Genomic DNA, 14,198 nt, shown 5'->3' with positions numbered 1-14,198 from the left:
AATGTACACTTCTCAAAATTTCATTAAAGACCCAATGCATAATTTTTTTTAACACTTTGTTAGATCTCAATTTATTGCACAGGAATCCCTACAATCCTCAGAACACTTGGGACCTGGTGGTCAGAGTACAAACTTCACCTGCTTCTTGAAAGTACTGCCCTGTTATCAGGCAGGAGGTAACACATGTAGTAATTCCCAGTCTTTGCCAGGAAGAGTCACCTCCCCTTGGTGGGAATCTCTTTGAATCCATGCCAAAAGCTCCCCATGACCCCAGTTCTGCTTATCATTCATCCCAATGTTCCATCCTCAGATCCTATATAAAAGCCCAGGCTATTCTGTTCAGACAAACCATTTCAGATCCCTGCAAGGCAGGTAAGTTGGATTTGAGAGAAAATGAGACCTGTGGATGGATTTACCTCACACATTACAGGATGAAGGTACAGGGGGGTTCTAGTTCTCAGAGAATACAACAGCTCTGAGCCTCAGCTAGGATACTCTGCTCATTCTCAGGGGTAGTAGGATGCACAGATTACCTACTACATTAGTGAACCATTAAAGGGAATGGCTGTGACCAAGATTAATTTAATCCTAGGAGTAGAGAAGAAAAGATAAGGGCACTGGGCTCTCTGCATATCCTCCCTCAGACCACACTCCCCTTGCTGAACTCTGATTGTCTCTACAGTCACAGGCACGATGCTGTCCCCAACGTCCCTCCCCAGTGTGTCCTGGATGCTGCTCTCCTGTCTGGTGCTCCTGTCTCAGGTCCAAGGTGAGCTGCCTCTGCCTCTAGTTCTGGGTTCCCTGAGAATGGTCAGAGCCAAGAGGAGGAGGAAGGTTCCTGTGTGTGCATGTGGGAATGGTGAGGAGTTCTCCACACAGTGACAGTGCCTGCCATTCCTCTATCATTCCTTCCTTCAGGGTCACTAGTGGTGGGAGGCACCTCAGTGGTCTAAAATTAGAAATGAGTTGGCTTCCAGTTTTTCAATGGACTCTATTTTATGTTGGATACAGAAGTAGAGTGAGAATGGTCAGTAATGTGATATGAGTAGGAGAAAGACTGGAGACCCAATGTACAGACATTCAGGCCAGAATGGGAAAGTATACTAGCATTACAGTAAAAGTGTAAAACAAAGAAGAGATGACTCGTAATAATTCTATTTAAGGATCAAGACCCCTTGACAGTATGAGCAAAGTTGAGAAGTACTCAGGAATGGGTTTACTTTTCAAGTCTAGTCTCCATGGTTATTCATCAAGGTCATGTCCTTACCCTCTTCCTCTGAACTTTCTGTTCATTTCAGCCCATCCTTCTCCTTCCACCCAAGCTGAAGACTCACAGAATGCACTCCCTTCTCCAAAGATCAGCTGTCCCAAGGGCTCAGTTGTCTATGCCTCCCACTGCTATGCCTTGTTTACTACACCAAAGTCCTGGTTTGATGCAGATGTGAGTGTTCGGTTTATAAGGGAATGCGGGCTTGGTTTACAACAGAAATGCATGTGGTTCGCCTGGTGAAGGCATCTTCATTCTTAACAGTTAAACGAGTATGAAAATGAGAATGAGCTCCCTTATCTTTCTCACAATCATGCTTCTCACCCACCTCTGTCCTGCTCTTCTCCTAGTGAGCACTCAGGCTCTCTCTCCTTCACTCTCTTCCCTATACAGATGGCCTGCCAGAAGCGGCCCTCGGGACACCTCGTGTCTGTGCTCAATGGGGCTGAGGGATCTTTCGTGTCCTCTCTGGTCAAGAACCTTGTGAACAGCTACTCATACATCTGGATTGGCTTCCATGACCCCACACAGGTGCGACTGCATTTTCTCCTCTATATTACCTGGAAGTGACTGTTAGTACTCAGGCTCTCTGTTCCATGCCAACCAGGATATAACACAGAGACACCTCTTATCAAGCTTTTCACATAAGTCTCACATGAGGTCTTATAATTTTGTTATCTGTGCTTCATGCACTCTGACCATAGAATTCTAAGGGTATCCTAAATAAAAACAAGATCCTTTTTGGCCTCTTAACACAGAGACTGTCTTTGAACCTCAGTGGTTAAATAGAAACGGATAATCAGGGTATCCTAAATAAAAACAAGATCCTTTTTGACCTCTTAGCACAGGGACTGTCTTTGAACCTCAGTGGCTAAATAGAAACGGATAATCGGTATTTGCTCTAGCAAGTAACATGGACTTTGTGTGTTTCCTAAGGCTTTATGATTATTGGCTGAGTTTGCCAGTAAAAGTGAGGTGTTAAGGAGGAGATGCTCTGTGAATAGTACCTTGGGGAAGCATGTTGAATAACAGACCATCTTCCAGATGCTGGGGAGAGAATCAGGTGTTATAAATAATGGGGTTATCCAAGGAAACTTCCAAAGGCCAATCCCTTCACTGGCTGTGTCCCCTGCCCTGCAGGGCTATGAGCCCAATGGAGGGGGATGGGAGTGGAGCAGCGGTGATTTGCTGAATTACCTTGCCTGGGAGAGAGATCCTACCACGGTCTCAAACCCTGGATACTGTGCGACCCTGTCAAGAAGCGCAGGTAAGAATTTGACTTGGCATATTTGCCCAGCCTTTTCTACTCCTCTTTATTCATTGTAACCCTGACCTTCAGAACATCTTCCTGTGCCTGTTAATGCAATGTGGGTTTGTCTTCTTTCATCTCCTCTCATCTGACCTTTCTTTGAGTTTCTTTCCTCTCTAATGGGGCACTGGTAAAGATGAGGAGAAGGTGTAAATCCCAGACCAGGATCTGGGATGCCTACCTAGTCATTGTGTTTCCAAGCTGGATCAGTTCTATTTATTGTACCTCTTCTGTCTCTCCAGGATTTCTCAGGTGGAAAGATTATAACTGTGATGTGAAGTTACCCTATGTCTGCAAGTTTAAGGACTAGGGCAGGTGGGAATTGATCACCTGGAGTTTGGTTTGCAGTAGATCATGAACTTGGAACTACATGTGAAGACTCTCCCAGGAAAGGACTGTTCTTCTGCACACTTCCAAATCAGACTACCTCATTTTTACCTTTCCTGGTCTGCTCGCTCCTTTAACCTCATTACAGGCTCTCTGTGTTTTCCATTGCCTGTGGTCTCAGTGAGCAATAATAAAAATTTTAGTTCACATCTATATGCTTTTGTGATCTGTTTCTAGTATGTCCTTGTGGAAGAAGGGGGATAGATGAGGAGGAAATTTTGAGTCTTTCCTTTACCCAGTCCCACCCAGTCTGGGGAAGAATGGCTAAGTGTTCATCCCTGTAGTGTGTGGAGATTTTGGTGTGGGTCCTGTTCATGCAGCGTTGGGTTGTGGATACAAGATCACAGTGCTCTGCACGCTCACTGCCTGCACATTCTCCTTGACTATGTGACACAACCAATTTTAGGCAGAAATATCTTTTTCCAAAGATACTTTTCAAATGATCTTCTGTGATGATTTTTTTAAATATGTAATCCACCTTGGACAGGAATTTTTATAAAATACAGTAAAAACAGTATGTCTTAGGACTTCTGACTACAGTGTTGTTGTATGGAGCATTGGAAGTTGTTCCTCTATTCTTTCAAACAGAAAGTATTAGGAAAACTTAAAATCAACAACTTTGTTTGCCAATCTGAGTTTTGAGATAGTAGGGAAAATTACTACACTGATATCTACAGAAGCTCCAAATGACATAGAGCCCTTTTATTTGTTGCTTACTAGGGCAGTAACCTCTAGATTAATAATGTGTCAGAAATACATAAAAAACACTTCAAAGAAATACCGCATGTGACCAGTGGATTATCTTTAAGAATGAGCCAGTTTTCAAGGTTGCAGTTCTAGGGAGACCTTCACTCTTTTATGGATTTAATTTCAGCCCTTCTACCACGTCTTCTTGCAGAAAGACAGAAATAATTTTCTCTGGCATAGCCATGATTATACAGACTGTAGAGTTCTGTTCTTTAATACTGGACTTGCATGGAATAATGAAGTCCAGATTCTGGTCAATCTGAAACATGGTGAGTATGTTTCTGGGCATGGCATCCTGTTTGGTGAGGGGCTTGGGGTTAGAGGATGCTGAAAATACAAGAATCTGCTGAGGGTTTTCTCTTTCTTTCTCTTATTCTTTCTTACTCTCAAGTAAGTAATACAATAAACTATACTAAAAATGAACAAACAAACAAAAAAAGAAAGAAAATGCATAATCCTCTCATGGCTCTGGCAGTGGGAAAATTAAAAAATATATTCTGACATCAGTCCAGAGCATTTTCCATAAAAAAAAAAATACAAACAAACAAAAAAACTTACTGGCAGATAAAAAGACCTTAAGAGAGTCTTATCATACCTACGGGGAAGGGCATTTACCCAATTCCAGTATCCTCTAGCTTTTCTGGCATACTTAAGGTGGAAATGGCTAGGAAATACTTGTTAAGGTCACAGTACTGGGACACAGACCCACACAAATACTAACATTTATTCATATCAATAGATTGTGTTTCTCCTTGCTCATGTACTACTATACAGAAAGGGATATAGTACAATAGCTACATTATAACTATTGGATTGGAAAAGCCATATTTTCTATGCAAAAGAATCATCGTGACTTTTCCGATGACCCAGTAAGATAGCTGAAGGTACAGAATCTGTCTAAGGAGGAGTTCTGAGGAAAACCCAGAGGCAACGAGGAAACAAAGACAACTACACTAGAGAAATTTAAACCTCTTGCACCTACATATAGATTTAACATTAAACACAAACTAACTTCTAGAGAGACTCCACATAAAACCTCACATTAAATGCTTTTTACTTTTGTGTCTTTAATGTGTGTTTTTTTATGGGAAACTACAATTCTTACCAACAACAACAAAAAATATGTAGTATGAAGAGGCAAGGCAAACATTAGAGTCTGATTCGGACATGGCACAGGTCATGAAGCTGTCATAAAGGGAATTTAAAATAATTTTGATTAATGTGATTAGGTTTTTGATGGAAAAACTAGAGAACATGCTAGAGAAGATAAATAATATAAGCAGAAAGATAAGTACTAGAAGAAAGAATCAGAAGGCATGAAACAATTCAAAAACACTGTGCTATGGTTGGGATACAGTTTATTATCTCCCAAGGTCCATGTGCTAGAAGCATGGCTCCAAGGTATTGATGTTGAGAGGTGGGGAGATCTTTGGAGATAGGGACTAGAGGGCTGTGTTTGGACCAGGTGGCCACCATGGCTATTTATTGATTAGTTCCATCATGTGCAATGGAGTGTACTTCCGCTTACTGGGAATTGGTTAGGTCCTATGAAGAGGGGCTTGTTAAAAAGGACGATGGCTACCTGCGGCTTTCTCTGTTTACACACACCAGCTGAACTTTGTGCTCCTGTCTGCCATGTTAAAACATAGGACCAGAGGCTGGCAAGTGTCCTGCACCCATGCTCTTGGACTTTCTAGACACCTGAATTGCATATTTCTGTTCAGTAACACAATGATGGACCAGAATACTCGGATGGAAATGAAGAATGTTTTTAAAAATTTTATTTATTTTTGCTTGTTCTTAGTTCTTGTTTTCATTACTAGAGAGTGCATGCACTAAGGGGAGGGAGGAAATAAGGGGGAAGGAGTGACAAAGGGAGAAGATGGGGAGAAGGAGGAGAGCCAGAGAATATTGCCCAGTGAGACACAGTCATGCTGCAATCCTTTGCCTCCATTTCTCCATCCTGTTGAGATCTGATGCACTCAGGCACATGTGCTCACATGTTTGTTCAAGACTATGGGGCCAAGATTTCAGAAGGCGAATGACCATGCAGGACTTTCTATGCACAGTGCTTAACCTCCATGCTCTGAGCTGGACCCTAAAGAATGTTTCTGATGGGCTCCTAAGTAAAGAATCAGTGGGCTGGAAGATTGGTCAGCAGTAACTTTCCAAACTCAAATGCCATGAGAAATAGAATTTAATAAAACTGGAACTGGATATCCAAAGACTGAAGGATAATTACAGTAAGTATAACATATGCTTTATAGAAATATCAGAAGAGGAGAAAAGACTAGAACAAAAGATTTTCCAAAGTTAATGACAAACACCAAAATCTACTCCTAGGAAGCTCAGAGAACTAAGAAAGATAAATAGCTAAAACTAAACCTAGGCATATTGTATTTAACCTACAGGAAATAATGGCAAGAAAAATCTTTTTTAAGAATCCAGAGGTGGGGATAACAAATTAGGTATAAAGAACAAAAGCAAGGGTCAGCAGGTTGTATGGTGGTTAAGACACTGGATCTCACATAGCCAGCTTCACAGTTCGAGTCCTGAACCTAGCAGTTTGAAAACCATGTGCCCAAAGTCCTGAGAAAAGAATGGAGAAGGGATTGCAACATGGCCATCCCCACTGGGGAGGTTATTTCTTACTTTGTATTTCTGTCACTCTGGTAAGTGCTTATGCCCTATGGCAAAAACATAAAAAAAAAAAAAAGAAAGAAGAAGAAGAATGAAAACAAGAAGCAGAACAGTTTTCTCATTGGCAACCACAAGTGAAATGAACTACTTACTGTGTTGAAAAAAAATTAAAAAGGCACAACTTGAATTTTGAATTTTATAGCATGCAATTTTTTTCTTCAAACATGAAGGAGAAATAAAGACTTTTTCTAACAATCAAAAGCTGAAAGTATTCTCTACAGGCTTACCACATAAGAAATGTTAAAAAGAAGTTCTTCAGGGAAAAGGGAAATGTCATAGTTCTGAAACTCAGATTCAGTTAAAGCAGAGTTCTAAAAAGACATAAAAAATAAAATAGTTCAGAATATATCATCAGATCACAGTGGAATTAAATTGGAAATCAAAAAGAGAAACATTGCTAGGAGATGTCAAAATATTTGAAGACTAAACAACAGACTTCTAAATGACACGTGGAAAAAATCTACAAGAGAAAGTTAAGAAAATAGGTTGAACTAAATATACAATGAAAATGCAACTTACTAATTTATTTTTATTTATAGTAAACACAGTGCTTATGGTGAAATATATATTAGCTAAATATATCAAAAAAAGAAAAACTAAAATGATTATTTTTTTCTTTTAGAGAGAAATGTTTGCTACAGGGTGCATATGCTCACTAGAGAGACAGAAAATGAGAAATCACCTCCCAGGAAGATGGCCACGCTGCAATTCCTTCTCCTCCATTCTCCTCTCAGGACTTTGAACATGCATGCACATATCCCCAGTGTGAGTTTAAACCACCAGGTTTAGGACTCTACTACAGTGGACTACATGGGAGTCCATCAACATAATCATTATGCCATCTGCTGGACCCCAAAAGGTCTAAAATTGAAAAGCCAAGTTTACTCTTCAGAAAACCAGAGAAATAACAGCTATGTAAACATAGATTAAGCAGAAGAAGGAATGTATTAATAGAGTAGAAATCAATAACATTGAGAAGAAAACAGAAAATATTAATGAAAACAAAACATAATTTAAAGAGGGCAATATAATTTATGACTCACTATTCAGAACCAAGAAAAGAAAAAAGGAAGGTACAAATTAGCAATATCAATATCATAAAGGAAAAACAGATTTGGGAGGCTGAGAAATGCTCCCTAAAGAAGTTCATGTTCTATTTTTTTTTGAATTTCTGAGTATGTGATCACCTTATATAGCAAAAATGACTTTGCAGATGGGATTAAACTAAGGATCTTGAGATAGGTAGCCTCAATTGAACTGAATATCCTGCATACATTAGAGTAATCACAAGGTCCTTGCAAAAAGGAGGCAGCGAGAGAGACAAGAATTTGTTAGCACATTTGAAGATGACTGAAGGGACCACTAGCAGTCACTAAAATCTGGGAAAGGCAACAACAGATTCTGTCCTAGAGTCTACAGAAGAAATCAATCAACCAAGGTTGATTTTATACCAGTCAATTTTTTTTTTTTTTTTGGAGAGGTTTTTGCTATAGGGCATGTGCACTCATCAGAAAGACAGAGAGACAGAAAGCGAGAAATCACCCCCCAGGGGGGATGGCCACGCGGCAATCCCTTCTCCTCCATTCTCCTCTTGGGATCTTGGGCACGCACGCACACGCATCACGCACCTGGTGTGAATTTAAGCCGCCGAGTCCAGGACTCAAACTGTAGTCGACTACATGAGAGTCCAGCGACATAGCCATTACGTTAACTGCTGGTCCCTATACCAGTCAATTTTTAAAGACATTTTTTCCTTCAGTTGTGATAGAAAATAAACCTATGCTAATTTAAACAACTGAATTTGTGTTGATTTGTTATGGCAACAACAGGAAACTCATACAGTGGTCATCACTGCTGATCCCAAAGATATAAAAGGATAGTAAAGGAATATACTACAAACTTAACTCTACATCCCAAAATTTGATAATGTAGAGCAAATAGATCAATTCTTTTTTTTTTTTTTTCCTTGCAATAGGGCATGTATGCTCACCAGCAAGAGGGACAAAGCGAGACAGTGAAAGTGAGAAAACCCCCCCAGGGGGTTGTCCACGCTGCACTCCCCTTTTCTCCATTTTCCTCCTGGGATTTTGGGCATGCACGCACATGTGCCCAAAATGATTATCAAGCCACCAAGTCCAGGAATCAATCACTGTTGACCATGTGGTAATCTTAACCACTATGCCACCTGCTGGTCCCTAAATCAATTCCTTGAAAGACACACATTATCAAACCTCACACAAGTATAAATACATAACGCATATTGGCCTACATCTAATAAATAACTTGAATCAATTATTTAAATCATTCCAAAGGAGAAAGTACAGGTCCAGACAATTTTACCGATGAAATCTATGACACATTTTAAAAAAGCAATGATAGCAGTTCTCCACAATTTCTTCCAGAAAAATAAAAGCAGATAAATCTTCGCAATAATTCCATAAATCTAAAGCTTCTCTAGAAGTTAAATTGTTTAAAAAGCGAATAGAAATTAAAGCATAAAACAAAAAAATACACTCTTTGTTTCAATTTTTTGAATCAACAAAAATTACCCTGTCAAGTTCTTACCAATTTTTCTAAAATCTTACTGAGTTTCTCCACTTACTTTGCCATGGTTAAGTACCAAACAGATCTAAAACCAGCACCACTCATGACACATGCTATTAGCTGCCTTGTCCCTTAAGAAGTGAATGGAGTCAATTTCCTGGATACTTGCAACAAAGAACCCCAGTGGGTTTTCCATCCTGTAGCCTAGCAACATATCCTAGCCTCATTTAGGATCTGAGTAGGAAAGATAATATCTGCCATGATTTCTATATCTAATTTTTTTTGAGAGGTTTTTGCTATAGGGTGCGTGCGCTCGCCAGAGAGAGAGAGAGAGAGAGAGAGACAGAAAGTGAGAAATCACCCCCCAGGGGGGATGGCCACACCACAATCCCTTCTCCTCCATTCTCCTCTCTGGATCTTGGGCATGCACGCACACACGCCCGACATGAGTTTAAGCCGCCGGGTCTGGGACTTGAACCGCAGTCGACTACATGGGAGTCCAGCGTCATAGCCATTATACTAACTGCTGGCTGGTCCCTCTATTAATAATTCTTGTATTTATACAAATTGAATGAACAAAGCAGTGTTTCAAAAGAATTACTTACATGAGTAAAGAAGGAACAGGCTTATGGGCACACACAGGGGCACAGGGGCTGTTGAGGAGCAGGCACTGGGCTCCAGACTCTGGCCACACTGAGGTCAGCCCTCCCCACCAGAGGCTGCCATGGAGGACATCAAGAATCATCCAGTGTCTCTGAGCTTCTGCATGGGTGCTGCCCATGCCAGTGTGCCAAGGCCCTGTTTGAACAGAAGTCTCCAACTCTGATGTCATCATGCATGAGATCTCCCGGTATCACAACCAGTGCTTGGCCACATTTGTCATGGGAAGAGCAAGGCTACTGTGTCCATGGATGATGTCATCCAGAAGTTGGTACAGCTGAGCTTCAAGGAGAAGATCTGGACTCAGGAGATGCTGCTGCAAGCCAATGACCAGTTACTTTGGCTGCTGAACATTGAATCCAAGAGAAGGGGGAAACTTCCCACTGCCATCTGGGCAGCACAGCCAGATGGTGCTGGTCAGGCTGAGCTACCTATCAGTGCTGTTGCTGGTATGCCTGGTCTCAGAGCAAAGCAAGTCCAACATTCTCTTCTTCCAGTATAAGGAGTTTGAGGTACAGCTGGTGCACGAACAAGATCCAGCGGCAGGCATCCATCCTTCCCCTTCCCCAGGCCTTAGCCTCTATCCCCTTCTAGCACCACAGTGGGGACTCACCTTGGCCAGGAACTGCACAGGCCCACCAGTGCCACCAGTGGACCAGACTACCGCAATGGGAGTAGGAGGATAAGCTACAGGCTGTGCTGGCTCAGAGAAAGAGATGCAAATCCTCAGGTGCACCTTGTAAGATGTTCAATAGCCTCGCTGCAAGTGATTACCAGGTGAGATCTTCAAGCAGCTGAACTAGCAGAGGAAGAGGATGCGGGAGAGCAGCCCCCTGAGGGTCTTTACTCCATGGGTACAGCCCCTTTCTGAGGGCAAGTCTGTTCACGGTTTCAAGAAAACCAAACTGGTCATCAACCTGCTCTCAAAGCTGCAGAAGCACCTCTAGAATCCCAGTGCAGCTGAGCTTGCACACTTTCTCTTCCAGCTTCTGGGCCAGGTTGTCAACACCTGTGGTGGCTCAGACATTGCATGCTATTTCCAGCCCTGCTCTTACAGGTTGCCATGAGCTTCCTGGGCAGCCACCTGGTTCCCAAGGAGAAATCATTGTGGGAGACTCTGGGGGAGATCTGGATGTGACTCTACTCAGAGTAGCCACCACCGGAACTGCAAGTGCCTTTCTATGTGCCCAAGTTCCACAGTAGCTAGCAGCTGCTCCTGGATGTATTGCTGGAGGCTCCTTGGAAGGTGAAGGGGCTGGCGTGAGTGAGCTGGGGAGTGAGCTGATATCCTTACAAAACTCCCTGAGAGAGAGCCTCACTTCTGAGCCTCCACCTCTGGGTAATGATCTACTACCAGTCAGCTCCCCATATACCCACAGGGCTACCGGCCAACCCCATCTATGGCCAAATTTGTCATGATTCTCTACTATTTCACAGCTCAAAACAATAACTAGCTGTCAGAGCTCAAAGATGAGGTCCTTGAGGTGCCAAAGGATGGCAGGCAGTCATAGAAGCTGCACAATTGCAGCAGCCAGGCTGGCATTGCACGGCAGAATCCTGGAGGAGGCTCAGCCTGAGGACCCCACTGCCTACCTTGAGCAGGCTGGTCAGAAATACTGGAGTCCTGCCATCTTTCCCTCCCCAAAAGCTGATCCTAAGTTTCACAGAAGCAAAGATGAGCTGAACTAATCTACCCAATGGACAAGGTCAATAATGAACTCAGTATCAGTGGCTTCTAAGTACAGATGTAGAGAGCCTGTGCTCATCTGTCCTGGCCTGATACCTGTAGTGGAGAACCTGACCGGCCCTAGCTATTTTCACCCAACAAGAAGGCGCTGAAGGTGTGTAGGGAGGAGGAAATGCACATGTACAGTCAACTTACTGTGCAGTGTGCTGAAGGCCTTCCTGGAGAAGAAACTAAGTGGGTTGGAACTAGAGGAACTCATGAGTTCAAATTTCATTCCAAGAACCAGAACCAAGAACCAAGTGGAGGAAAGCTAGACCTGGCTGTACCAGGGCACCTCTCCTGTGGCAGAAGGGAGACTGTACTTGCGGGACGCAGAGCGGAACACTCCCAATACATGGAGTATTAAAAAAGAGAGAGAAAAGAATAAGATTTTCAGTGACTCTAAGTATTTTAGGCCATCATACTATCTGCTACATTACTAGCATCACACTCCCTGCCTTCTATCTTGTGTAAAAATAAAGTACAGGGCTGACCACAAAGCCTAGTGGTTAAGGGGGCTGGATCCCACATGGCCCAAGTGGTATGGTTCTGGCCCTGGAACTTGAAAAATACCCTGGGTATATATGCATGCGTGTTCCAAATTCCCACAAAATGGAGAAATGGAAGAGAAAGATTGCAATGTGACTCCATTAGGGGTGCTCTCTTCTTCTCCTCCTCTGCCCCCCCCCCTTTCTTTCTCTGGTGAGCACACTTGGCCTCTGGTCTTAAAAAAAAAAAAGAAAAATGAAAAGAAAAGAAAAGAAGAAGCACATGACCATAGTCCCTCATCTGAATAGGGGTGGACTTTGTCATAAATGTTTTGTAGTTTGCCTAGGGCAACTTGGCTTTGCTACACAGGTATGCTTGTCAGATAAAAGAAAGGAGTCCTAGATGAATTTGAATAGTTGATAAACAATGAAGAGATTTGGGACCAGCAGATGGTGTAATGGTTACATTGCTTGACTCCCACATAGTTGACCATGGTTTATGTCCTGGACTAGGCAACTAAAAACTCCTGCTGGATGTGTGGGCATGTATGCCCAAATTCCCGAGAGGAGACTGGAGAAGAAGGGATTGTGGCGTGGCCATCCCCCTGGGGAGGGGAGTGATTTCTCCCTTTCTATCTTTCTCTGCCTCTCCAGTGAGCGCATGTGCCCTATAAAAAATCTTTCTCTCTCTAAAAAAAAAAAAACAAAAAAAAAACAAACAAAAAAACCCCCCCAAAAAACAATTAAGAGACTTTTAGTGTATGTATGTCCCAAATAGTACATCTGCTAAAATCTGGCAGAGTTATATGTAAGGATTTTTATACTCAAATAAATAAAGTGGATACACAGAGTATCAACTTTTGTTCAGAAAGTTCTCTATCATTTTCAAGGTAGGCTGCCTCTATGCAAAGAGGGAGGACTCCTAATACATCTAAACTTGACTACATCTTTTGATGAACAATTTTTTCTGTTGTTATCCTTTAATGAATTAGAATGTATTTTCTCTTTGTTCTCTAAAAGTGCCTATACAAGGTTAGAAATCTATTTCGTGGTAGTTTGTAGAACTCCTCTAATAAAAACCTTCAATCTAATATTCAATTTTTTTGTGAGAATATTTTAAAGTATAGATTCAATTTCTTTAAGAGTTATAGTAGGTCTTTCAAATTTGTCTTACTTTCCCCTGCAAGAACTGAGAAATTTTCAATTTCATGCACTGAAAAAAGGAACAAAACTTACTATAGGGTCACATGATCAAAAATAAAATGACAATGGTCAGTAATATCCCACTATGAAACTCTTTCAGTGGTTTTAAGGTGGATCACTGAAAAGTTCAACCATACTTTTGCCCTATATGTAGGTATGTTTCACAAAGCTGAAGCATTAATAATTTCTTGGGACCAGTAGTTAGAGTAATGGCTATGTCGCTGAACTCCCATGTAGTCAACTGTGTTTTTAGTCCTGGACCCGGTGGCTTAAACTCACGCCGGGCGCATGTGCGTGCATGCCCAAGATCCCGAGAGGAGAATGGAGAAGAAGGGATTGCGGTGTGGCCATTCCCCCTGGGGGTTCATTTCTCGCTTTCTGTTTCTCTATCTCTCTTTCTGGCGAGTGCATATGCCCTATAGCAAAAACTTCTCTAAAATAATAATAATAATAATAATTTCTCCAGAGTTCCAGACTGTGTGCATGACTGTATTCCTCATCATGGGAAGAATCAAGTGAATGAAGGTAGAACTATGGTTACTGATTATCGGACTAGTGGGACGAATGCATACCAGCTGCCACAGCACCAGGTTGTCTCCATAGTTCAGAAAGTGTACAATGTTTCTCCCTTCTTCTGTCAATCACATAGAAAAAAGATTTTCATTAGTTGTTCACTTTTAAGTCTCTTATATTGGTGGTGAAAGTTGGATGCATGATTTTTAAGGGATTAGAACAAGACACATATCCTTATTGATATCCTTATTGATACATATTTGCTAGATACAAAAACAATAAAAAAAATCCACTAGTATAAGTTCAACTACTTTTCTTAATTAATAGTTATATCTTTCTCTTTAAGAGTCATACCCATGAGAGAGCCAGTAATAAAAAAGGAGGGGGGGAAGTTTTAGGAATTACAGATAAACTTTATTCCACCTAAAAAAAGATGTTGTTTTCATCTCAGTGACCTGACATCAAGAACAATAGTAATAAAATACAAAAGAATACGGTGTCTGTGATGTAATAAGCAATGACATTCGTTCAAGAAAACCGCTTTGTCTATGTAGGTAAAGGCTCTCAGCACTTCCTGCTAAGATTGCAGATGTCTTACCTGTGGATAGACACCATGACTTTTGCCTTCAAGATGGTTTAAAAGGGAAGTTAATC

General features: G+C 41.6%; 1 protein-coding gene and 1 pseudogene across 1 annotated transcript; both read left to right on the top strand.

Moving 5' to 3' along the window:
- Window positions 1-285: 285 nt before the first annotated feature.
- Window positions 286-3,114, top strand: LOC102468490 (regenerating islet-derived protein 3-alpha). The gene is made up of 6 exons (XM_027768561.1): window positions 286-372; window positions 683-769; window positions 1,299-1,441; window positions 1,661-1,798; window positions 2,408-2,534; window positions 2,819-3,114. Exons 2-6 carry the CDS (start codon window positions 694-696, stop codon window positions 2,884-2,886), a joined length of 552 nt encoding a protein of 183 aa, XP_027624362.1. The 5' UTR covers window positions 286-372; window positions 683-693; the 3' UTR covers window positions 2,887-3,114.
- Window positions 3,115-5,210: 2,096 nt separating this feature from the next.
- On the top strand, window positions 5,211-11,303 carry LOC102474837 (epidermal growth factor receptor kinase substrate 8-like protein 2 pseudogene; annotated as a pseudogene).
- Window positions 11,304-14,198: the final 2,895 nt, after the last annotated feature.

The sequence above is a fragment of the Tupaia chinensis genome, unplaced genomic scaffold, assembly GCF_000334495.1.
Source record: "Tupaia chinensis unplaced genomic scaffold, TupChi_1.0 Scaffold146837_1, whole genome shotgun sequence".
Lineage (NCBI taxonomy): Eukaryota > Metazoa > Chordata > Mammalia > Scandentia > Tupaiidae > Tupaia > Tupaia belangeri.
Note: the sequence above shows the minus strand (reverse complement) of the source record. Positions and strands in the feature narration are given on the sequence as shown.